This window comes from Zootermopsis nevadensis, unplaced genomic scaffold (assembly GCF_977971745.1).
Source record: "Zootermopsis nevadensis isolate Lab colony 2312 unplaced genomic scaffold, Znev_1.0 Znev_ptg000022l, whole genome shotgun sequence".
Classification (NCBI taxonomy): Eukaryota; Metazoa; Arthropoda; class Insecta; order Blattodea; family Termopsidae; genus Zootermopsis; species Zootermopsis nevadensis.
This window is the reverse complement of record NW_028259154.1, coordinates 17,356,927-17,383,962: the sequence shown is the minus strand read 5'-3', so window position 1 is coordinate 17,383,962 and position 27,036 is coordinate 17,356,927. Positions and strand designations below refer to the sequence as shown.

The window sequence follows — 27,036 nt, the reverse complement described above, 5'->3', positions numbered from 1 at the left end:
TTGCAGCCAAGTGTTCCACTGCTTGCACGGAATAAGCCTTACAGTCGTGAAAATTATTTACTGTAGTTTTATTGGGTTTGTTCTATGATGAAAACCATTTCCGGGGCGTGGCTCCTAGGTGAATCCCTTGCTTTGATTACTTTCTTATTAAGTATCCAATTAAAATGTATTTCGTAATTTAGGAATCTCTAATGATAGACATTTGTCGATTTTTAGCGTCGCAGTCATTTTAAGTACACTGTACTTATTACAATTTTATTCCTTCCTTTTTGTGCATAATTTTGTTGGGATATAAGATCTTGTTGGGCTACTCTAAAACGTATTTCTTATTTCTCATTTCTTTAAATGTATTTCTTTGATTTATTTAAAGCATGAGTGGCGTTACTCAACATTTATGAGAACTTTGGTCTAAGTTTTGAAGTTAAATTGCCATGTGGGCTCCATTTATAAGACTCTGCTATTGGCAGCTGTGGTTTATTAAACTGGAGTAACTTGTTAGCAGAACGATGGGTTTGTGGAGTGTCTGTGCATTTTAATTGATAAGAAGTGTCTGACGTGCCCATGTCTGTTTAACATCAGTCTGACATGTTTCGTTGTTCGAGACAAACCCATCTTCCTGTCCGTTAGCCTATGCTTGTTGGTACCTTAATAAGGCTGGATAATCGGTATTCTTTCATTATATGCCTTAAGGGGTTTTCACACGTCCTAGTACTTTGTCCATAATGAAGTTAATAACAGAGGTTTCGGCCCTGTTTCAAGAAGACACGAGTTAATCAACTTACCGTTGCCACATACACAACTCTGAGACTCTGTCGACATTTAGCTGTACTGTAGTTGTCTGTGCGAACGAAGAAACACAACTGTAATACATTGTTTTTCATATACTAGCAAATCGTGTTTTACTTTTACACTGTCAGTGTTAGCTTTGGTGTCAGTTAATGTATATTGATTGTGCTCATAATGAAATGTTTTTTTATAAGATTTCCGAGTTTTTCGATCCCGACCGTTGTCACTAATAACAGAAAGAAAGTGCCAGTATCATTAACAACCAGTCACTTGAAGACGGGAGTATGCAGCGAATTCCCGAAACGTTTTGTATATCAGATATACCTCATGCTATGGATAATGTCCAACACATAGTTCCCATAATGAATAAACCATTGCCACAAACATTTAGATAATCAGTACCATTCACCTCCTATCCTTACAACCTGTGTCCGTTAGGTATTAATTAATGCTATCCTCCAATCGACGTTTCAGTCTTTCAAGTGCTCGTTTCCTAAGAAATTTCTCAGTCCACCATAGCCCAAAATATATCAATAGTATTTATGTACTTGATTATATATATATATATAAATTAATTGATTAAGTAACTTATAGAGAAACGTTTGTGCTATTATTTATGGAATTATATTCTGTCCCCAAAAGATAAGAAAACACAAGAACTGCTTGATTTAGGACATTTCGATTCAGCCCTTGGACTTTGTAGATGACATTCTAAAGTAAAATTAAAAGAGAGTGGGGCAAGGCATCCCATTATTTTAGCCCATTGTAAACGGCGGTATGTGAGTCACTTTGTAATTATCTGACAGACTACTTGGAAGAACTTAAACTTCTTTAGACCGGTGTCTAGTAACTTCTAACATAGATTTTGTTAATGTATTTTTGCCATTTGCTTAACTCACGATTTACAAGCGAGGTTTGTGTTAAGATGGTTCGTGCGTCGAGTCTCTTGAACAGCAGTACTGTGTAAGAGTAATTTTGTTCTGTTCTAGACTACGCCATGCAAATATTTTGAATGCTGGATCGCTGCCTGTGTTGCTTAAACTAATTCACGCTTTTCATTAACTCATCAGTTACAGTCACGGGTGAAAATTGGTTTCTGGATTTAAAGCGATGCTCCATTAAGACGGTACGTTGACGTTCCGCTAATGGTTTAATTAGGTTAGAGTCGGATGCTAGTGCAAGTCGTGTTTCTGCTGACAGAAAACTAATTTGAGCGACCAAAGGCAAAAAGAATATAATTTTAAAACTTTTTAAGTGTCCTTTTATGTTTTAGAAATACAAAATCACGTACTGCCCCTTATTTGGTACTGGACCTACTGTGATCCACCGCTAATCCGTCATTGCCATTTGATGCTACGCTGTTTGAGTAGATCCTGGATGCTGCACCCACAGTAAAAAGTAATCTTACGTTGAAGGATGGTGTTACTGCTCAGATGTCCCTTTCAGAAACTGTTTTGGCGACTAGATAAACGTGATTTTCTGACACAACGTGATTATAATAGAAGGATTCGCAGATAATGGTACAGGGATTAATGTAAAGATTTTACTCCTTGATTTTTAATCTAGTTTTGGATAATGTCTGTCTGGAGGACGGACCCCCCTACTGGTTGAAGTGTAGGCTTATATATGAAGTGCCTCCTTAGCTTATACTTCGTATATTGTATAACTAAAGAACGTGAAAATATGATTGTATAAAGTACGACACTTTTTGCGAGTCTTAATTTAGGCCAAAATTGAAAATTTGCCGTACTTTATTGTACTTTAAATAAAAGTATGTAAAGACAGATGCAATGTGTACTGAGAATTTATGTTAGATAAAGGTCTACTGACATTGTTTCCGTACTTCTTTTTACGCTTGTTATTGATAGGCTTTGTTCGATTCAAGTACGAAACAGACATTGAGGCCGTGAAAATTCTTTTTCGCCTTATTTACATCACTGTTATGAAGTTTGAAGCTGTACGTACTCTACACAAGAGCCCGCCCTTTGATCCTGGCCGTAGACAGATGAAATTAGTCCACACACTCACACCCAATTTGTTACAATCCTAAGTGGTCTCTCTTCTTCGGATTCCCCGACTGAAATTTTGTACGCGTTTCTCATATATCCCATACAGGTCACATGTCCCGCCCATCTCATCCTTCTGGATTCCGTTACCAACAATATTCTGCGAAAGGTACAAATTCTGAAGCTGCTCGTTGTGTACTTTTTCCATCCTTTATCAGTATCGATATTTACACGTAATAAATCCACCAACGTAAACAGAATTGTAACAGCAGTATCCCGCAGAGCTACGATTATAATGTAATACTTCAGAATATGGAAAGCGTTACATGACGTTAACGGCCTCATAGTCTCGTCTGTTTGACTCTCAAGGAATTACTTATTCAACTTCCGTAATAATCATAATAAAATACGAACTGCACCGCTGTTGTCGAGGGTGAGAGTAATTGAGCAATTGAACCCCTGAATCAGCAAGATAATGAATAATGTATGTTTTCCTCGTACAAAGAACGTTAATGATGCTATAGCCGATGAAATCTTTTGTGGAAGAAACATAGACCTTCACGAATCAAATTTAACTTTAAAGTAGTACCAATCTTATAAAATATTACTGTCAACAATTTATTTGTAGTTGGCATTTAATGGGTAATCTTTATTTTGGATCTGAATTGTGGTAGACTTACATAATAACGCAAAGTTACGTAACAGTTAACTAATTCTGCCTGTTGTTTCATAATGTAGAAACAGATTTAATTGAAGATACTATTTTTTTTGTTCTCCCTGTCACCACCACCCTCAGACCGACTCTGAGGCCCACTCAGCCAGCCTTCGGTCCAGTCGGTATAACCAGAGTTTCTTTCCTTGGGGTTGAAGCGACCGGAGCATGGCTGTCCACGCCGGTATTCTGCGTGCTCCTAGTGAAAACTCGTATTAGACCTCTACTGCCCTCAGTTGACGCGCGGATGTACTTACCAGTTTAGTTTTACAATGATAATTCTGATAACTTTCCTAAAGTAACAGTTAATCAGTGTATGCTCAATAAACTGTGCAAGCGGACGAAAAACGTCAGCCAGTTCTCTGGCCTGGATTCAAACCAGGTTCTTCCAGATTAAAAATCATAGATATTGCTCAGCCTATGCCGACTAACGTTTTTGTTTTTATTCACGAATTGTTGAGGACTGGATGGGAAATTATCGTGGCCCATCTTACGACACTAACGCGGCATTTAACCGGATGATATCAGAAAACTGTTGACTGTCACACTGAGTTGAACATAAATTATATCTATTTGAAGGGGTGGATGACAGCAATAAGACCGTGATGTAGAGATGGCAACAGTAGAGGCATTAAGATGAATCATTACGAGTGACAAGAACTCCTCACTCGTTTGTAGAGTTATTACAAGAAACGAGATGTTGCTGTCGGTTAACAAGCTATGAGAGTGTTCTAATTCCAGAAAGCATGTTGAGAGCCATAAGGTAATTGGATGACATTTAACAGCTAACGACGAAGCACCAGGTATGCTGGTCCATACACAAGACGTCTTCGTTGTAAAGAATCTTCTGCCTAATGATGTTCATTGAAAGTAGAAGTGACTTTTAAATTGACGTTAGCCGATGAGTTTTATTTTGATCTGTGAAACTCAGAACTATTCAAAAATGACAAAAACAGGGAGAACAGATTGAAGGCTGAGGATTACGGAATTAGTTTACAAAATACGTTTATTGAAGATTAAATTAAGAGAAATATATATTAAGGAAATATATGTTCAGAATTTTTTAATCGTCCGTTTGTATATCCAAAAAGAAACCCTCATGATTACAAATATTTAAAGTAGGGCTGTGGAGTCGGTACTAAAATCTCCGACTCCAACTCCTTCATAAAAGCTCAATATATATTAATAAGCGTAAACCTACTAAAATGGTAAATGGCACTATAAGAGATTTCATCATCACCACGTGAATCATCATCCTACTGTTTAGACTTATAACCTATATTTAAATATACGTTTAATGTTTATTGCAGAAATCTGTTGATTTGTAGACAGTTTGTATTCTTAAGGTACCGGAGCCAACGTTACAAAGCATTATTCCCACATCATGTGGCTCAATGCGTCGTTGAATCCCCTTAAGCGTGAGGCCGCCGGCAGCTCACACGGTACAGAAATTGTTCTTAAGATTTAATAAAGAGGTCGGAGTGTGTACATTTTTCCGACTCCGACTCCACAGCCCTGATATAGAGCACACATCATTGACATAGTGGATTCCAGGATTCAAAAGGATTATTTATTTATGTTTTATTTAACTATGCTATTAGTAGCTCAGACCATATTGCCATCAAATTACAGGGTGATAATGAGTTGTAAAGACATCGTAAGTGTCAGACGGTGCAGCTTGTAAGTCTATAGTGTTATACGGTACTTTACAGGTAAAAGCATTTGCCTTTCACTCTGAGGGAGAAGCAAAATTTAGAAAAGCAATCTGACGAAAAGACTATTTGGCCCTAAGAAAAATAAATTGGGGCGTGGAGAAAAATTTACTTTCACCAAAATCTGTAAATATTGTTTGAATGGATACATCAGGGACACTGATGATGAGTTACGACAAAAGGAGAAAGAGCAATTCAACGAAAAATATAAAACCTTAAACTGGGTTGAAAGTGGGTTAATGTTAAAATGTACTATAAGGACAATGATTGTAAACATGTAAAACGGCTTAGGTTAACGCTCTTTTGTGGTATTTTGTGTTTATGGCGATGTACTGTCTGGTTCCTTAACAGCACGAAATATGTTGAATAATAGGCAGTATACCAACTCTTATATTAATTCCCTGTATCAGGCATACAATTGAATGCAACAAGTTATAGATTTGTTGGTATAAGTTGGTAATTGTGATTCTCGTACGTCGTAAACCATTATTAGTATTGCTTTGACATTACCGAACTAGATGGCGACGAAATAGCAGGACCCAACAAACCTGTAAGTGGAAGAGTGAAATAGAACTTAAAATAGGAAATAAACTAAAATTAAATCTGTATCAGTTTCTTATAAAAACAAGGAAGATAAAAAGGGGATTTTGTTTAGTGATTGCAATTGTAAAGGAGGGATGCAAAATGATGTACATAGTAATTACAGGAATTGGAATTGTACAATAGGAGAGTATCACTGATAGAGGTAGATGCAATTTGGCTGTGGACCCAAAATCCTTGTATTTGTTGAATGCAGTATCTTGTATAACAGAACTAAACTAAACAATTTTTTTTATTCCAGTGGTACCAGTGTGACACCGACAGTGTTCCAGATTGTATCCGGGCTCGATTCCTGCATCTGGGAGTTGATAAAGAAACGGAATTGTTTCTGGACCAATCCTCCCACAAATCAGGCTGGATCTTTACCCAGCTGTGGCACTCGGTTGCGAAAGCCTTTCTCGGCTGGTTCATGACTCAGACATCGATAAATGGGTGAGTATTAAGACATCCTTTCTTACGATACCGACTTAATAACATATGTTAGTAGCCGTTACCATAAGACGTGCCTGTTTCATTATATTGTACGAGTGTATATCGGAGCTACATTCGCAGTTTTATCTGCGTTTTATCGGTGTTAAAAGATCATCACTGAACCCTGAGTGCATTACCCACAATACCACTCTTCTGTAGCATATTATATAAGCCCAATGAAATTACCAGAGTGTGTGTTTTCCGGCTAAACATTAAACTCTAAAGTTTACTTGGATGGCTTTTCCGATGTGTTGAATTATAGTCTGTTGATTAAATTTCGGCTCGTGAAAAAAATTAGTCCGATCTGTTACGTTATTCCTTTGCTTATTATAACAAGGCCTATTGTAAAGTTCTGTCTCGTCCGTAGTAGACATGTGCAAAGCGTACTGTAATCGAGAGAAAGTCTAAATGTTTATGAAAATGTAAGTTTTTGGCTCCAGTACACATAATTTGCTATCCCTATTAGTGTGAACGAGAAGATCGAATGGGTCCCATTACAGAATACGTTTACGTGAGATTTTAGGTTTTTAAAGCGGTAAAGAGATGTCCTTCTGGGTTTTGACGCCGTGTTGACTGGTTGGTGGATGCTAACGTTTCGGAGAAACTTACTGTTTCCGTCTTCAGGGCTGCGTTGACGATGCTGGGAATCGGAGGGGTTGTAAAGGATGGCAGGAGGGGAAGTCTGGAGGACTCGCTACTCATGCTCATGTCGGGTTTAGTTTTGCCAGTGCCGGGTCTTCGGTTGTCCGGATACGATCTTTTCTTATATGTCAACACAATGACCGCGCAGAACACGAGTGATCAACGACACTCATTCGCCCCTTTTAAATCTTCACGCCCTTTTCGTAAACATTCTTCTGACTCACATAGTTGCAGCCGTCATGAACTGTCATTCTTCCCTTAATTTCTCTAGTCTTTATAATCTGACCACAGAATATTTAAAAATTGGTGTTCTTTGGCTTATTTTATTAGTGGAGCAGCCATGTTAAATGTGTTGCAGTGCAGATCAGTACGCAAAGGAAAAACAAAAACAACTAAATTAGAATGAGGAAAGTTCAGTTTATTTTTATATCAGCAGTCATTGCCAGTGCCACCAACATCGCCTTTGGAGTAAACTAAATGTCCTCATTTTTGTTAACCTTCCTACTTTGTTATTTAACATGCGATATTCGTATTACGAAACACTTCCATGAACATTCTTGTCCATGTTATTTGGGCTGGCATTTGTTGCTACTCCGTATTTCATAGCGCGAACCTCGTTTTATGACCCTTCTCTGAGGCACTTTGTTCTTGGGAGTTGTGTTGGGGTCGGAGAATAGTTCAGAAGTCACTTTTTGAGCTGCTGTTACAAAATACAAAATTGGACTTCATAGTAGAGTGAGAACGTTTGTTGACTCGGCATTTCAGTATCTTACCGATATTGTTTACATTAATGTTTAGTGGGGCTAAAAGTTGTATTGAAGCCATCGTACGTACAACTCTAAAACGCATTAGGGAATATTTTTAATGATGTTACAGCTGTAGAATGCAGTCGGATAATTTCAGTGTCATAATTCATTCAGGACTATGACAACAGTCTGTTACGTAGCACGATGTAACTTGCAGTACGATCCACAACCAACCCACCCACCGGGATAAGCTGGCACATTCGAGGCATGGTATCTTAATTATGCATTGATTTATTCTTGGCGATCCCAGATTTCTTGCGTCAAATACAATAGCTTTTTACTTCTTTCCCCCCTTATAAATATTCGTGATGTTTTGTGGGTACAGAATTTAGCCTTTAGCAATTTAAAATATTCATTATACAAGATAAACATGATTTGAACTGTGTATGATATGCAAATGTAACTTACGCTATGAATGAACACACGTAATAAGGGGCATTTCAATAAAATTACCATTTTCTACGATATCTAAACTTAAGAGTAATTTCTTATTTGCTTCATATAGGCTATACATTTTTAGAATCAACTACGCGTGTTGCTGAAGTGTTCAGTGCCACTGTAGAAATAAGTAGAATGATTATTTTTCATGTAACGTAAACAAATCGGAACTGGTTTAGACATTTACAGTGTAGAATCAGGGCTTTCCTGTGTAATGCTAACCTTTATTAGTGACTAATTTATACAAGGTAAACTTCCCATTACTTTAAAATACGTCTCATACTCTGTGCTTAGAAGCAGATGTTTCCAATTGTGTAATTGAATGTCATTTTAATAGGGAATTTTTATCATAGACTCTTCCGATGAAACTGTTCAGGAAAACAGGTAAGTCGTAAGACGTAACATGTTTCTGTATAATATACGCGCGCGGGTTATTCATTGCTCTGATGATGGACGCAGCAGGCATCGCTGAAATGTCAGTAAACGTTTACCAGACTACACCGCGCAGCAACCCAGAAGACAGCCAACCACCTTCGTACTCACTGCCGTGAGATTCTGAAATCTCACGAATAATAAGATGATTAATGAGTGACGAATTTGAAAGGATGCGGAGGGAAGCGCCCATGGAAGGAAGAGAAGAGGAGATACAACATAACCTACGTTCTCTTCTTTAAAGACGATTCATCAAGTTGTTAAGACTGCAGTAATTTCAAGGGTCTGTATTCCTAGTCGGAGTATGGTGCTTCTTAACACTGGTGTCACCGTGTGGACACGCGGCCTGTTCTCGGCACATCTGAGCTCCAAGGCCCAGTCGGCCAGCCCGTCCGTCCGGAACTGATATCCTTGTTTTCAATTGTTATGGGCGAACCCTCTTCTGTTTTCTTTCAGTTTACTGGTGTATCTCATTTGTATAATCACATCAAAGCGGATGCATGTAATCAGTGAAGAATTGACGGTCGGAACCCTTCCATTCATTCCATTCTGTCAACTCCGAGTTCACACAACTGCGTAATTTATGGTTTCTGGGAACCGGCTTCCATTATTTATAATGTACCTGCAGTTCAGCGTCGTGCTGATTTTCTTCCTTTTCTTCTCTTTTTCCAAATAGCAGACGCAACATGAATTTTATTTACATTTTGTCATGAAACTGGTGTCTCATTTTAAGTGAGTGTTTTTTGAAGATTTCTGTCGTCTGGGTTGTTGCGCTGTGTAGTCTGGTCGATGTTAACCAACGTTTCAGAGGTCATACTGCCTCCGTCATCAGGGCGATGAGTATGAAGATTTCTGTCTTCTGGGTTGTTGTGCTGTGTAGTCTGGTCGATGTTTACCAACGTTTCAGAGGTCATACTGCCTCCGTCATCAGGGCGATGAGTATGAAGATTTCTGTCTTCTGGGTTGTTGCGCTGTGTAGTCTGGTCGATGTTTACCAACGTTTCAGAGGTCATACTGCCTCCGTCATCAGGGCGATGAGTATGAAGATTTCTGTCTCCTGTGTTGTTGCTCTGTGTAGTCTGGTCGATGTTTACCAACGTTTCAGAGGTCATACTGCCTCCGTCATCAGGGCGATAAGTATGAAGATTTCTGTTTCCTGTGTTGTTGCGCTGTGTAGTCTGGTCGATGTTTACCAACGTTTCAGAGGTCATACTGCCTCCGTCATCAGGGCGATGAGTATGAAGATTTCTGTCTTCTGGGTTGTTGCGCTGTGTAGTCTGGTCGATGTTTACCAACGTTTCAGAGGTCATACTGCCTCCGTCATCAGGGCGATGAGTATGAAGATTTCTGTCTTCTGGGTTGTTGCGCTGTGTAGTCTGGTTGATGTTAGCCAACGTTTCAGAGGTCATACTGCCTCCGTCATCAGGGCGATGAGTATGAAGATTTCTGTCTTCTGGGTTGTTGCGCTGTGTAGTCTGGTAGATGTTAACCAACGTTTCAGAGGTCATACTGCCTCCATCATCAGGGCGATAAGTATGAAGATTTCTGTCTCCTGTGTTGTTGCGCTGTGTAGTCTGGTTGATGTTAGCCAACGTTTCAGAGGTCATACTGCCTCCGTCATCAGGGCGATGAGTATGAAGATTTCTGTCTTCTGGGTTGTTGCACCGTGTAGTCTCGTCGATGTTTACCAACGTTTCAGAGGTCATACTGCCTCCGTCATCAGGGCGATGAGTATTTTTTGTAAATAAGGAAACCGGATGACGTCTAGTTTGTAAGGCTCTGAGTTTTGAAGAAACTTTGTATTCTGAAGGGAATCTATATAAAAGATAAACTAAAAGCCTATTTTAGTGGTGGGGTGGAGAAAGGAAAAACAACTGTAGATTAATAATATATTTTATAACCTTGTAAGTGGATTTTTTTAATTTTCACTTATGCCCGATGTAAGAAATAAGAAACCTTTTGAGAATATTAATAGACTAGGTAATCGATCAGCTTTTATATTCATCCCTCACAGAACAATCAAATCGGCTAAAGTATCTTCTGCAGAACAGACCTACTTGTGGTCCCTAGAATGTAGAATCGAAGTCACTGCACATTGACACGGGATACCGTATTTATTCTACATCAGGGCGCTTCATATCACCTTAGATTTACATTAATCGTATTGGCCTAATCCGCGAATAATTTTGTTCCATGAGATGAATCTGCTTTTGTAAGAAGAATTCTGCACAGGCACTTGCATTTTTTAAAGGTGTTAACATATGTGAGCCTACGTTAGGTCCGAGGGACTTTTGTTCTGTTAACTTAAAGTTAAGATGTTACTTAATACTTGTGCCGATGCTTGAATAAGAATTGCGGAGGAATGCAATATGTGATTTGACAGCGGTTCTGTGATGCGTAAGATAACATTTTCTGTCTTCTGGTGTACCTCGGTGCCTGTAAACTTCTAAAACTATAACTTCTTAGCTTTATAAAAAAAATTAAGAAGTAAGCGGCTGTAGCATCACAATGCCCGAAGTTTGTATCTGTCTGTCTTACCTACCACAGGCTTGTGATGTAACAATGTTAGTAAGCATCGTGGAACGAGTGGAGCTAGAGCCAGCTTCCAGCAACGTGATGAAGCTTGTCAGTGCTAAACTGGTCCCAGTGACACCTGCACTTTAATTGTTGCTGTGCCAAAATGAATAAAACCCAGACTCTAGACGTATCTATGCATTGTACTTACAACGAATACAACCAGACAAAACACGAAGTCCCCAATTTCTGAACTCGACATGAAAAATGTATTCTATATCGAACTTGTGGATATAAAATTTATTTTATTTTATTTACTTTTCACGGCGCAAGAAATTATATTATCAGCTCGAAACATTTTAATGCCTGGCGAGAGGATATTTTTCTTTATCGTACTTTCTTTGAATGTTATTTTTTTTTTCTATTTTTAATCTTATAACAAGTGAAAGCCACCAAGAACAGGCATGTTTAGTTTTCGTAAATTTAAACATGTCTAATAGATCTAAGATGGAAAAGAAGGAGTAAATATTATGAAGTAGGCAACTGAAAGATTGATGGTTGTTTTCTGGCTTATTGCGCCGTATAGTCTGGTAGACGTTTGCCGACGTTTTCGAGGTCCATGCTGTCTCCATCAATGCTCTGATGATGTAGGCAGCAAGGACCCCTGAAACGTAGATAAACTTCTACTAGACTACACGGCGCAACAAGCCAGAAGACAGCCATCTTCGGGCGCACCACCGTGGAAACCTCAAATCCTACGAACTGAAAGATTAATTACTTAAATGAGAAGGGAAGGAGAAAACAAAACAACAAGGAAGAAAGAGAGAAAATATATTATTTTTGTTATTATAGTCATCATCAGTTTTATTGCGAATAGCATGCGGTATTTTATTGGAAGACTGTTTCTTAAAAAATTAACCAATTGAATACAAATAAACCTTAACAAATCACGATGTAGCTGAAGTATTTCTGTTTCGATGAAGAACTCGGCAGGGCGTGTTTTGTGTTCAAATGTCGATGACTCAGGTGAAACCGACTGCATTGTTACGTTATCTTCATGCGGTTGTAGGCTCATTGTGGGCTTTTCACTGGATCTGGAGCAACCCACGAATATGTTCACGTTTTATTTCTAACACAGAAAAACCAAAGGTTCTGAGAAGAACTCATGACGCCTGCATTACTGCATATAGGATATTTAATTATTTTAGCTGAATAATTCTAATTGATGCAGTTCTGTACATACTTTTCTCTAGTAAGTTACATATTTGACCACGCTAAATTAACCCGACGTGTATATCCCGTAAGTTTCGAATCGTCACCGCCTTGTTTGTGATGCGTCAAATGTTTCTAATGTGCGTGGCCCTGTGCTCTGTAGTTGTTACACTAATTTTTACACGACTTATGCCAATTTTGCTGTTAAGGTATGCGGTGTGACGGCATGGCATGGCATGGCGTAGCGTGTCTTCTTCCCATCTTAGTGAGAGACTCAGGCTGTTGGCTGGATATAATAATTCGATGCGTAACTCCGGGAGCTACCGTTTTGTACGCGTAATAGAAGAGAGAGTTGGACGAGGAGGGGCAGGCGGTGGTGAAAAAAGAGGAAAGATGAGATAACAGCATAAGTAAGAGAGAGAGAGAGATAGTATGAGTGAAAAAGAGAGAAGTAGCTGGCTGTTCTCATCTTTCTTGTTGCCTATGTGCCTTCATCTCTTAGGACATCAAAAGACCCTGGTACAAGGGGTTGTCTATTTTCTCATCCATCACCCTTGATCATAATTATGAACTACAACCGTGAACTTGCTGGCGGAGCAAGGAGTTAGTAGTAGTAGATGGATAGAATAGCTGGCTGCATGGATGGAAAGCAGAAGAAGAAGAAGAAGAAGAAGAAGAAAACAACCTCCTATCTGTTGTTATAATACGTGGTCTCAGACGCGGAAAAGTGTCTATAATATATCATAATCTTTCCTGATATACAAAAATGTTAATACGTGTTAAGACGTGCAGATAAAGCTATGGGTCTACTTACTCTTTAAAAAGTTCTTTGTGTTGAGTTGGAAGGAAGGTTCAGTACATAGTGCGATCAGACACAGCATGTAGTCTTTGCATACATTCGGAGGAAAGCAGTCAAGTTATAAATAATTCATCAACTTTATGCCGAGTGAGAGTATTCTGACTGACCAAAAATACAGATGTTTAACTAAGTTCGTTTATTTTCGGTAATGCGTATAATAGTGAACGACATCCTTGCATGTCTCAAATAAAGAACACGAGTCAGACGTTTAGAAGACTAGGTTTGTCTCCACCTTCAGGACAAGTTTGAGGAATGACAAAAGATGCTGACATGTACATGCGCCTTGAAAAAAAATTAATTTATTCAAAGATAAGCTATATCCCAATCAAGGCGGATGGTTATTTGGCGGGAAACGGAACTAACGACTTTACCGAATTATTAAACAGTAACAGACATCAGTGGCCTCATGTGTGTAACCACTGGTCTGTGTGTCTGTGAGTCTGTAAACAGTATTCAATGTATATTGAATACTGTTTACAGACTCACAGTATGTAGTGAGAATGGATTCCGATTTCTTGAGGTGTTTGATCAATGCGCGTCTTTATTAGCCTAATTCATAGAAGATTTGTAAATACGCACTATTTTATCTCTTTCTTTACGGTCGGAAAGTTTCAGTTAATACTTTGCTAGCTTATTTTATACTGTTTAACTGTTGCAGACTTTTGAATTGAATTTATAGTGATAATACATCCTGAGTAATATAATTTTAAAGTTCACCATTGTACCTTGTACATTAATCCGTTTCTTTAATAACTTCACGGAACAGAGTTCTGTCCGAGAAGCTGGAAATATGTCAGCAAGTCAGGAAATTCCCCTTTGAAACCGAAGATCGTCTGAATATTTAAGAATTGAGTCCGTACCTTAAAGAAAACATTATTTCACTTTTAAGAGGATACATTTGTTAATGCTGTTTACGAAAATAATCTATGTTTACAATGAGATCATACAAGACCCATAAATACAAAATACACAGTTACTGATTGTTGAATCAGGTGGTATTCATCGCCCTGATGACGGAGGCAGTATGACCTCTGAAACGTTGGTTAACATCGACCAGACTACACAGCGCAATAACCCAGAAGACAGAAATTTGAATTATAAATTGTTGAGAATTTTACTGTTGGTAACAGTTTTAAAATGTTCGATCTGTTTAAATATTTACATGCTGTTCCGATCATAATCACTTTTATGCAGCTTAGATATTGATATCTCAGTATTAATAAAATTTACCCATCTCACCGTTATCTTGTGTTAAATGGTTTTATTGGTTCCTGTTTATGTCTTAACTATACGTGCCTGAAGCGACTTCAGGATAGCTTGCAAAATAATGTAGACACATACCTAAGTTGTTGTTGTCCGTATGGTGTTATTGTTATCATACTGTTTCTTTTATTTTGTTTTTGGGCGATTTTAATTTTCTCTCCTTCATTCCGTCCAGTAGCAAGTATCTTTTTATACACCCATTTTTTTTTCTCTTTGTGCACCTATTTCTTTATTGTACCCTTCTTCCCCTGCTTCATCTGGCAGGTCTCACTAGGTGTCCTTCAATATTCTTTTTGTCTTGGGGATATACTCATCTTTCGGCGTCTTCTTTCGTATTGTGTCTAGCCTTGTTTGTTCCAAGCCTACCCTTATTTACCTTTGCAAGATACTGTATTAGCCCTTATGGGCCCTGATGACTGACCAGTAGGTGCATAAAGTCCGCGAAATGCAGGAAAACATTCCAGAAAAACGACAAATAGTAAATGCGTTGAAAATCGGATATTGTTCAAATATTTGGGAAGTATATCAGCAAATCATGTAATTGCGATAATTAAAAATTTAAGAACAAATTAAATTCGGCTAAACCTTACTGCCATTCAGTGTAAAGTTGTTTCTGTCTCCTTTAGTCGTCTAAAAACCCAGCAGTATAACTGTCTCTGTTCGCTTGTATAGATGCGAAACTTATCTGTCGTCCTACAAGGAAAAAGAAAATGTAGGCTGAAATTGGTTGTCTTCTGGAATGTTGTGCGTGTAGTCTGTTAGATACAGACCGACGTTACAGAGGAACTTACTGCCTGCATTATCAGGGCGATGGAGGCAGCAAGGACCTCTGAGACGTCGGTAAACGTCTACCAGACTACACGGCGCAAGAACTCAGAAGTCAGCCTCCTTAATTCTCGTCGCCGTGAGAACCTGAAATATACAAATTGTAAAGTAAAAATCAACGCAAGGCTGACCCAGTATTTAAAATATATCGAATTCGGCAACGAAAATTAAAAAGAAGTGCCAAAATGAAATTCTGAGCTTCAGTATTGTTTTCTATTCTTATTTGGGCCCTTCCGTTCAAAGTAGAATTAATTTGAAAAGGGACATTCCTGTAGCAAATTGGGACGACATTATCCCAACCACCGAAAAAATAAGAACCAAGGAACAAATTAATGAATGATGGAGGAAATATACAGTAAGGGAAAGGGAAAAAGTAGAGGAGAAAAGGACAAGTGAAAATGTCTTACTCAGAAACATTGTAACATGGGTTTCTGGTTTTCCATTTCGATCATAAATAGATGGTACTTAGGCCTAGTGTGCAGCATTCTCTTTACTGTACTTACTCTGGCTAAGCGGAACACTGTACGAAGAATGTTCAAGTAAAAATTTAAAGTAAAACTTTTGCGGTGTATAAAGTTAACCTAAACATAGATGTTTGTGTGTAGTTATAATCCATTTAGCTTCGCTGTCTCCTGAAGACAACATTTTATGTTGAAGTGGCCGACAGTGGTAGGCAGTGTTTTGAGAATCCTCCAGTTCTTCTTCGTGGCTGTGTTTTAACCCCCTTTCCGAAATGAAATCCCCGTGACATTCCATTACTCTTTTAAGGATGGGCATTGGCGAGCCAGATCTCAGGTATAACGTAGTTTCTCAGGGACACCGAACAATAGTCATGAAATTCCAGAATCTCCCCAGTCCTCGGGCAGTGGTATCAGCTACCTGTTCCGCAGCGTAATTATAGCAAGGGGGAAATTAACAAGTAATCAGGAGGACCCTACCCTCATGAAAGCGCCCAGTCTTCTGTAGGGAATCTTATTTGCTTTTTCGTTCAAGTTTCATTACTATACTTCGTTTACGATGAGTGTGGACAATTTGTAAACCCATCCTGAACAGTTTCTGTCCTGTTGGCTATCAATGCAGTGACACAATTTAAGCATTTTAGACAAGTCTGTAGTGTAGCATCCCGGCTTGTTAGGTTGATTCTTAGTTATTCTCGTTCGTCACTTTTCACACACTCAGTTCACTGTCTGTTCACTAGAATAACATGTTTTGGTCGAATGTTCTGAAATTGAAGTCTCATAAAAGGCGGCAAGTTTTTTGACTAGCAACTCTCGGCTTCAGAACAGTATTTTGGTCTATGGAGTTATTTATTTATTTGCGGTTTATTTAACGACGCTGCCACTGTTTTTCAGACTGTAATTTAGCGTTGAATGATAGGGTGATTAATGGGCAATGAATTGGAAAGGGGTGGAAGGAACTGATTGTGGCCTCAGCACAGTACGTCTCCAGGCGGGATTTGAATCCAGAGCCACTCGGCTGTGAAGTTTGGTCTTGTCCATGGAATTAGTTGACAGGAGTTTTATTCGTACCCATTAGGAACAGTTCTTACTGAAGTGTTCCTGGCATCACTTCGGCATTTGATTTTCTCGTGCCCTTCCTAGACAAATGAAAAGTTTTGTGTAGATCTATATATACGCACTTAATGTACCTAGAAATGAATTGTGTAAAATTGTATTTTATACCGGGAAGGATTGTCCGTGTAAAATTTCCGCTCTTTCCATCCGCCCTGTAATCAGATTGTCATTAAGAGTTTGCTACGATTACTCTTTCCATAGTTCATTATTATCGTAATTTATTTCGGTTTTTAAAATTGCGCACATCTGTCTGCCTTTGTTGCGCCATCTCCCATCTGTGATGTGTCTCCTTTTGCTTTAGTATGTTTAACTTCTTAATGCCCACGACAATTTACACTGTTGCATTGAATGTGGGTTTATGTAGATGTTGTAATTACGCTCATTACTGAAATCGTGAATTACTTTAATACAATTATCTTTCAAAAATTAGTTACAGTAATTTGATATCTGTCGGTCCTGATGGTCTCACGGACTAAGGCTGTACTCCTCGGTGCTTCGAATTTCTTCGGGGGCTTGGAGTGTTTTCCGAGTGTTCGATTCCCGGTAGGGCACACAGTTGGACCGTCACTGGCGTCCATCCAGCTTCCCTACCGTGATTATTACTTCATGGTTAAAGCGGTCAAGGCGTGAAGCTAAGAGCTTACCTTTATCTAGTGCCATGAGTCTTCGCCCTGATGATGGAGGCAGCAACCATTTCTGAAACGTTAGTAGGTTTCTACCAGACTACATGGCGCAAGAACACAGAAGACAGCAATTTTTATACCCGCTGCCGTGAGAACCTTAATTCTCACTTAGATTATGATAACTTCCAACAGAATGTATGACTGCCTGCCTAATGGCATCACAGACATCATCTGTAACTTCTGAATTAGCATATCGATGTTATCTTGAATTTAATATGTAATGTACTATATTAATACAGCCATGCACTTTCAGTCCACCTGTACTAGGTCGCTACAGCATACTGGGTAACACAAATCGAAGTGTATCGTAATTAATCTTTGATTATAATATTATAACCGTAACTTGAACGTAATGGCTTTGCCGGTCGATTAATTTACTGTACTCCTACGGACGTATATTATACGATGCTGACGTGAGGCGGTGTTGTTCTTAGCGCCGGTCTCGCTGTTACATCGGGAGGAGACTGTAGCCAGGTGGCCACCACGCCACACCACACTGCCTAATCGCTTTAGTATAAGAATGAAACCGCAGGAACGTACTCCGGGTTCATTGGCTGTGAACGGTGAGTGGCTGGTTGTAACGAATACTTGATGAAATTTTGGGCTCTGTGAAAGGCTTCGAACTTCTTAACCACCTGGTCGACTGTTGGCTTTTTCGCGCCGTGTAATTATAGATTTCACAACAGATTGCTCCGTCATTAACTGTCGTGGCACTGTTTTTGGAATGCAATGGCCTGATTGTAAGCAGAAGGTGGATAACAAGTTGCTTCTGTTGTTATAAACATTAGCCTAGTAGCAAATGTAAAGCTTCTATGAACGCCTTGGTTTGGCAGTAGGTTTGCGAACTCTAGGACACGAAAACCTACATTACCAAGCAGGTGTAGGACTTGTTTCTTTTTAGAAATTGGGGATAGATTTATTTTACGATATGGTGCGTGCTCAGTGGTATAACTAGCGTAATTTCGTAATTTCTTTCCGTGACCTTGAAGCGTGCAGTTTGATGGCGGCTTCTGTAGTGTATCTCGGCCAGTCAAATTTTGTCAGTCAGTCAGTCTCAGACAGTGGCTCCACTGCTCGGCTTCGTTACACCATTGTGATGTGAAAGCTTTTGTAGCTTCCAATTTGAAATGACCGGCGATTCTTAAAATGTGAAATGAGAGTATTGCCTTACTCTAATTTCATATAAGCGTACTTTGACAACTGCTTGACGTCCACGTGTTCGACAACTGTTACTAGTTAAAAGTCAAAATATGTTACTTAGTTTATAACATTTTAGAATGTTTTGTGATATTTTCAGGCCTTTATTGTTAGGTGTTTCAATTAATTCTTTATGTATGTTTTAAGAGAATTATAAAGACCTAATTAAATTGTCTTTTTCAATGGGCTATTCCGTAATGTGCGTAGTAGGACTACGAAAAACCAATAGAACCTTGATACTAATATAATGGATCGTAATTGTAACTCATAAATTCCCATATTTAAAATATTGAGATCATAGTGATTAGGCATTTAAGTATGCCAGGTGTCGGAGTGCATTGTATGTGCCGGTACGTGCTGTATGGGTCCTTCCATCATATTTTAGCAGCAGCAGATACTAAAGGTGGACTGGCCGACTTGAAGGTGAAGATATGTGGGCGGGGAAGAGGCGTGACCGACCGACATCTTGACGACTTCTCGACTCATCCATCATGCCACCACAACTCGTACCTTCTGTTATCCTTCAGCACTTAGAATTGTAGTGTTGTTTCTTCATTTATTTACGACGACTACGACTACGAATAATGTATATTATATCCGTTTTTCAGCGTCATTGGCTTTGTTTTAATGTACCATAAACCGGCCGATATTGCGTATAAATTAAGTCTTGTGAGATTTCAGGTTCTCACGTCAGCGAGTTTGTTGATTGTCTTCTAGGTTAATAAAATCTTCTCGGGCAATCAACCGCGTTAACTGGTTACCGTAGTAAACCGACGTTTCGGGAACCAACTCTGTCCCCATCATCAGGGTTCTGATGTGACTGGATACCTCGGAAGTCGCCTTTTAACGCGGCTGATTGCCCGAGAAGATTTTATTGATTGTACTCGCCGCGAAAGTCTCAAATCCTATGTCTTCTAGGTTGTTATGCTGTATAATCTGGTTTGTTTACTCATCACCCTAACGACGTAGGCAAAAGCAACTCTGAAACGTCATTAAACTTTTAGCAGGCTGTACGGCGCAACAACACAGAAGACAGCCATCTTCAGATCAAGTCTTTGTTCTTTTTGTTGCTGACAGGAAAGTCGGTCTAGAAGTAAATGTATAGAAAACTAAGTACACTCCACATTCATGTCTCGTTACAAAGTGTCTTCATTCGCCATTAATGATCAAATTGTTGCATGTACTAATTGTTTCGTGATTCTGAGATTATAGTAATTTCCACCTCAGTAAAATTGCCCTTGAGTCACTATACATAATCTGATATAGGTAAGGATTCCGATTTGTAGTCAAAATACATTAGAAACCCGCTTTTTGCGTTTGAAAATATGGTAAACGAATACCATAGAAGTGATTTTAAATTTCTTTCACAGGTCTGGAGAATATGCTAATTGTCTACTTCAAAAACGTCCTGTTTATTATTTTTCCATCACGTCCTGAAGGTTCGCTTCTCATTCAGATGTCTCACTTGCTGATATCTCCGCATGGAAGTGGCAACAACTTCATGAGTAGCAATTCAAGGTGACGTTTCAAACTTCACTGACAAGGCACATGTGTCGTTCAGAACATGATGGGCAAAATCACGACCTGATTAATCGTCTCATCCTTTCAACTTTCAAATTACATGGGCTTGTGTTTATATCACAACGCTATTTCGTTGCTTCCTCATGTATTTAGATTTCCATTGGCCTTGATAGTGCAATGCGCACATGCTTATAAAATAAATTAGATTTACCAACATTTATTTCAGTTAACAATTGGACGAACTTCGTAAAACTATGGAGGAAGGTCACAGAAAGTTATACGAATTTCATTTCTAGGCCCATAATCATGGCATAACCTAAAAATGACCGTCATTTGAGATGTTGCGTCGTGTAGTCTGGTAGACATTGACCGACGTTTCAGTGATGCCCTGGTGATAAAGGCAATAAGCGCCATTGGAACTTTGGTCAGTACCTTCGAGACTAAACTGCGCAGAAACCCTGGGACTGCTGTTGGCATGCGCCCCAATATTCTGATTAGCATCAATTTATCATTTTTAATCTGTGCTCCGTGTTATACTTCTGCTTGCTTTAATCTTTAGATTTTTAAATAGGACCCGGAAGATAAATTCTTCTGAACTGAATGGTAACAAATATTTTCTGAGTTCCGTCTGTTCGTAATGACTGGTTTGTTATTACACGCTTGCTATCATTTATACAAATGAAAGTAGCTTCTATAACTTAAGTATTATTCTTGGTTTTCAGTTCATTGTGTTGTTATCGTGAAGGTTATACGTGGAAACGATGCCAAGGATGGAAGGCTACAGAAGGTTTAAAATGCTGTCATTCACCCCCTCCCCCAAAAAGAGCCCTTTCTGTTACATTTCTGTTTTTCTTGAATTTGCATCTGACGATTTCGTATTTGTGCATGTTGTGTGAAACTTTTTCATTTCTGACATCTAGTGGTTTAGTTTTATTGAATCCTGAGTATACGTGCGGCCCTCGTCCGACCGCCAGCCAAATGATATCCGATCTGATCGGCGCATTAATAAAACGCAGTCCATACCTAAGTAAGCTGAGCTGGACTAAAGGAAAGCACATAGGCAGAGTGGTCAAACAGGCAATCACAAACCTCATTTCATCCCAGAAACATCTGGTACACTAGAAACAAGTCTTGTAGTAACTAACTATAACATTTTCTGCAGCGTTTCTTTTTATGATTTTAGCACTGGATTGGCTATCAGAGGCAAAAGTTCGAACCTTGTTTGCTAGACAAGTGTGCGATATTCCTGTACGTTTGTCCCCACAAAAAATGTAAAACAGGAGAATGGAGAAAAATAGCAATGTGGAGTTTAAAGTTTGCTCTCTTAGCCACATAAAATTAGCGATATCAAAGCAACAAGGGGTGTGTATGCATACGTAAAATATTAGTTGCAGAATCCAGAAGAAGAGATAACATGGGAGACTTAAGAACAGACGGGAGGATAATATTAGCATGGTCTTAATGAAACAGGTTGTGGCGGTGTAGACTAGGTTCGACTGGCACAAGAGTTCTACAATGAGTTCGTAAGAATAGACCTTCCAGTTCCATAACAGGTTATATATATTCTTGACTATCTTCTTAAAAACAGTCAGATTTCTGAAGACTGACTCTGCTCCTCATAGTTGAAAAATGGATTTGGAACCGGTGATTTGACTTTCGTAGATTTTGTATAATGATCATATAAATTTATACTTTATTCACAGTTTTGTGGTCATATTATTTTAAAGTAGGCTTTACCGTAATATTAAAATGAGATAGCCATATACATTATGCCTCCCACGAGCATGTCATGAAATGAGGGGTGTATGCCGTCCCCCCCCCCCCCCATCAAACAAACTACGACGTCCTGATAGCTAATCTTACACAACCGGACCCGGATGGATTTTAGGTGAAAACTGAGCGGGAACTATTTTTCCAACAACAAAAGGCGTAAAGTTCTACTACTGCTGGTCATCGTGTATAGACCGTGAAGTATGCAAAGGAAACAGTGTCATCCAGTCATCATGTATTACCCTCTGTGACACTTTGTACCAAATTTTGTAATCGTTCATTGAAATTAACAAATCACGTCTAGATTTCATTCTTCTGGGTTGTTGCGCTGTGTAGTCTGGTCGATATTTACCAACGTTTCAGAGGTCATACTGCCTCCGTCATCGATGACGGAGGCAGTATGACCTCTGAAACGTTGGTAAACATCGACCAGACTACACAGCGCAACAACCCAGAAGACAGAAATCTTCATACTCATCGCCATGATGATGGAGGCAGTATGACCTCTGAAACATTGGTTAACATCGACCAGACTACACAGCGCAACAACCCAGAAGACAGAAATCTTCATACTCATCGCCATGATGATGGAGGCAGTATGACCTCTGAAACATTGGTTAACATCGACCAGACTACACAGCGCAACAACCCAGAAGACAGAAATCTTCATACTCATCGCCCTGATGACGGAGGCAGTATGACCTCTGAAACGTTGGTTAACATCGACCAGACTACACAGCGCAACAACCCAGAAGACAGAAATCTTCATACTCACCACTGTGAAAACCTTAATTCATACAAATCACGTCTAGACCGAGTGTTTATTTTAACGTGGTAAACATTCAACACGTACAGGCCCACTGTCCACGGTGAGTTCTAGATAGCGCAACCGTGAAAGTTGTCACTCTTGACCCTACAGGGCGGACGGAGCGTCAGTCGACTCTTGCATCTGAGTCCGCGCTCACGAAAATGTTGCCATGCGAATTTGATGGGCTACAGTACGTATGCACTTCCAATCGACCTGCGTACAGGCGGCAGCTTCTTCCGCAATTCCTTCCTAAACATCCACATCGGCGTTTGCTCCATTACAGCGGCAGAAGGAACCGCTACCTTCCATTACCGTATGTGCCAGGACCCACCAGGGAACAGTAGTGAAATAAGCTTATGTATTTTTAGAGTCAGCCAAGATGGTGGTAAGCCTGTGTCGAGCTGAAGCAAATTTCGTAACGTAAACTGCACCCCAGCTACCAACGACTGCCTTAATATAAAGGCCGAAGACATGTTTTGCAGTAACAATGTTGCCATCGAGACCTATTGATATCTTTATATTAGTTTGTGAAGCGTTGTGTATTTTAGTCGGTTCTTGATATTTGAGTTGGAGTGAATGTGTTTGTCACTGCGGGGGGGGGGGGGGGGGTTGTGGTGATATTCAGTATGTCAAATTCTATCTATAACAATTATTTTTTAAATTTTGTTTGTTTTATTCTACACGTGTCGTCCGTCTTTTTACAGACGTGTTAAAGGATACGCATAAACTTTTTGGAAGTAATGCCAATTGATTTTCTAAAACGTCTTGATTGAGAACCTTTCATATTAAAAATAAAATTAAGATAACCGTATGTTATAGTCTAGTTATTTTAAAACAGTGTGGTTAAATTCATAATTACAATTCATATTCCTTTTTGGGGTGTTTAAAGCTGCTTTGTTGTTCTTTATAGCCTGTTCATAATAATATTTTGTCGTTGGATAGCTTGTTACTTCACATTTTTATATATTTTATCATCACTGTTTATAGACGTTTCTTTTTAATGCTAATTTCCAACATTCATGCTCTATTTGATCTATATCACTAAATGCCAGTCAGAAACGAAAGATATGGCGGTTTTAAACAGCTAGCTCAGTATGCATGGGGAAATTATGAAAATACAAGCAAACGTTATGTTTAAGAAAGGCAGTTTTAATTAACTTTTAAATATGAAAAGGAAGAGTGATGAAGAAGATTTCTGTCTTCTGGGTTGTTGCGCTGTGTAGTCTGGTCGATGTTTACCAACGTTTCAGAGGTCATACTGCCTCCGTCATCAGGGCGATGAGTATGAAGATTTCTGTCTTCTGGGTTGTTGCGCTGTGTAGTCTGGTCGATGTTTACCAACGTTTCAGAGATCATACTGCCTCCGTCATCAGGGCGATGAAGATTTCTGTCTTCTGGGTTGTTGCGCTGTGTAGTATGGTCGATGGTTACCAACGTTTCAGAGGTCATACTGCCTCCGTTACCAGGGCGATGAAGACAGGAATCTTCATACTCAGCGCCCTGATGACGGAGGCAGTATGACCTCTGAAACGTTGGTGAACATCGACCAGACTACACAGCGCAACAACCCAGAAGACAGAAATCTTCATACTCACCGCTGTGAAAACCTCAAATCTTACAAGAGTGATGAAGTTTTCGTGGCCCTTATGTTGGAAAATTGTTGCTTCTACCTGAAGATTACTGTAAAAAGGTAGACGACACATCTAGGGTGATTAAAATGCGAATATTGAACGAAAACTTGTAATGAGTTATATTTCAAGAATGAACTCATTTCGCTTAATTTATTTTTTCACCCTGTACGAACTCTATCTATTGCAGCGGTTATGCAAAGTCGCGTGACATAATTTGAATGGAAGTGTGCAGAATTATATGACTATGGTCTGTTTGAAGGTGATATATCATTACGGTTTTTTTCATGTTGTTTAAATCGTTATTCTTAATGTCATTTAAAAATTACACAGTCGATTTTAATCTTGGAAAAGGTTTTATTTAATTCTTTTAAATCGTCAATATATTATTCAGCGGCACAACGAGACAGTATCTTGAATGAAACGAACTGATCGCTGCTAAGTCAAGGGAACATGCAGAAATAACGGGTGCTGATTTGTATTCGTTGCCTTTAGCAGTCCCGCACTGCTTCTTATTCGTCCGCTTGCTTTCTGCACAAAAGCTACCAAATGCAAGACGGCAGCGGCGTCTTTTGGAAAAGAACTGTCCTGCCAGAAACATACTGCCCTGACAAAGGACTATGTCCCTCTTCAAGCCGAAGCAAAGGACACTAGCCATATTGCAGCAGTAACCAATCTAGTTTGTTGCACTCCATCGTATGTTATATTATGGCATTTCATTTATCGTTTTAGGGTTAGAAGGTGAATGAAAGTTGTATTCTGGGCTGTCGTGTCCTGTAGTCTGGTAGGAATTGACAGACATTTCAGAGGTTTTTACTTCCTCCATCATCAGGGCGATGATCGTGAGTATAACTTCTGAACATGAGTGAGGAGAAAAGATTCTTGTAATACGTCTCTAATGCTAATGTGTAATTTACGCCATTGTTTCTCAACTGGAGATCTGCTACCTGCGCACTATTTAACTGATGCAGGTCCACAATTTTTACTTAGCACGATGTATTTAGTGCTTGTTTGACAGTTAGATGTTTTATTCGTTGTTTCGTTTCTCTTAGCCATCAAGACGTTTGTACCTAAAGTTCTCTTTCCCTCCATGTAAACAATGTTTAATGAAGTGTCCAGCCCAGTGATCAGCAAGAGGATGACCTATGATGTTTTGGACCACATCTCTAGGTTTCTTAAAGTTGTGGAGGCGGAGACGCGATAAAAACCTCTTTGTTATTTGTACTTTCAGATGAGTATTAAGGAGGTAAAAATAAAGGAGCGTGAGATTGGCAGGTCATGTAGAATGCATACTAGAGCTGAGAAATGCATACATAATTTTAGTCAGGGAACCTGAAAGGAAGATAATACTGGAAAAATATGGGCCATCGATGAGAAGATAATATTAAATGCATCTTAAACGTAGGTGTGATTTTGTGGACTAGATATACTATCTCAGCAGGTGCGGGCTGTTTTTAACACGGCGATGAACTCTGGTTTTATAAAAGGAAACAAATTTCTTGTCCAGCTGAGCTTCTCACGAAAAAAATTGCTGCATGGTATTTTTAATATCAAACATCGATCGAGCACATCATAACAGCGTTTAAGCAATTATCGGTCGTTCTGTCTTGTTCGGGTTCAGTGATAGAGGTCCGTAATGTTTCCTTCCTTGATTATAATTGCTAAGTGATTTTAAACAGAATTTCCGCTGAATGAAAGCATAGGGTAGGCCTATAATACTAAAATATTATTTTCCCTCCGTCTTGCGTGACAAATGATGCAAACGTCTCAGTATGAAAGAATAGGTCAACTTCTAATACAGATAATATCGACAGATATGCGGTATTTAGATTTGAAATTCGTATTTTATACAACCGACATGTAACAAAAATACGACACCTTTCTACAATCAACCACCCGATTCTCAAGGTTTGTTTACATTGTGCTGAATGATAAAAGCGTTTAAGTTGACATTCAAAAGATTTCATTCGGTGCAGAAATTTGTGAATTTAAAATACTGTTATTGCCACTACACCCGTTATGGCTGAAGCCCCTTTCCAACGTTGATAGAAAAATATATATTGTTGAATATCAATAATAGATAGGCTGGTTTTAATATCAGAGGGACCAACAGATTTTAGGTAAATTGCTTTGACCCATTTGTTATAATTTCTATGTAGAAATTTGGCGTAAATTTTGTGTTTTATATACCTGATATGCCTTATGGTTAAGTTAATAGAAATGTGTGTGTACGGTTGTTACATTGTACTTATTTTACTAACCGATCAGTGCCGCGTATTGTCAAAATGTGGCTTAAAATTAAAGAATTTGGCTATTTTCTGGTTTGTTAATACCGTGTACTCTATCAGTTTACCGACGTTTCGTAATTGCCACCGTGAGGACCTCAAATATCACCTAAAATTGTGCTTTATTCGAGTGAATATTGTGTTGAATAGACCCAGCAGGTTTGTTACTCAGTATAGTGATAGGCTACGGACATGGCGACCGGAATTTGATTCCCGGCAAGGCAGGATTTTTTTCTTTCCACAACACGCAGACCGGCTATAAGGCTCATACATCATCAGAAGAACGTAGCAA

The 27,036-nt window shown here is 39.1% G+C and overlaps 1 protein-coding gene across 4 annotated transcripts in view; it reads left to right on the top strand.

Moving 5' to 3' along the window:
• LOC110829107 (protein-L-histidine N-pros-methyltransferase) overlaps nt 1-27,036 on the top strand; it is a 174,798-nt gene that overhangs the window by 39,840 nt on the left and 107,922 nt on the right. For all 4 annotated transcript variants that reach the window (XR_015536304.1, XM_022062489.2, XM_087353319.1 and 1 more), the window contains one exon: nt 6,058-6,248. Coding sequence is in view for 3 of the 4 variants with exons in the window: in XM_022062489.2 (XP_021918181.1) it covers nt 6,058-6,248 (191 nt within the window). In the remaining variant the exon portion in view is untranslated. The remainder of the gene's footprint in view (nt 1-6,057; nt 6,249-27,036) is intronic.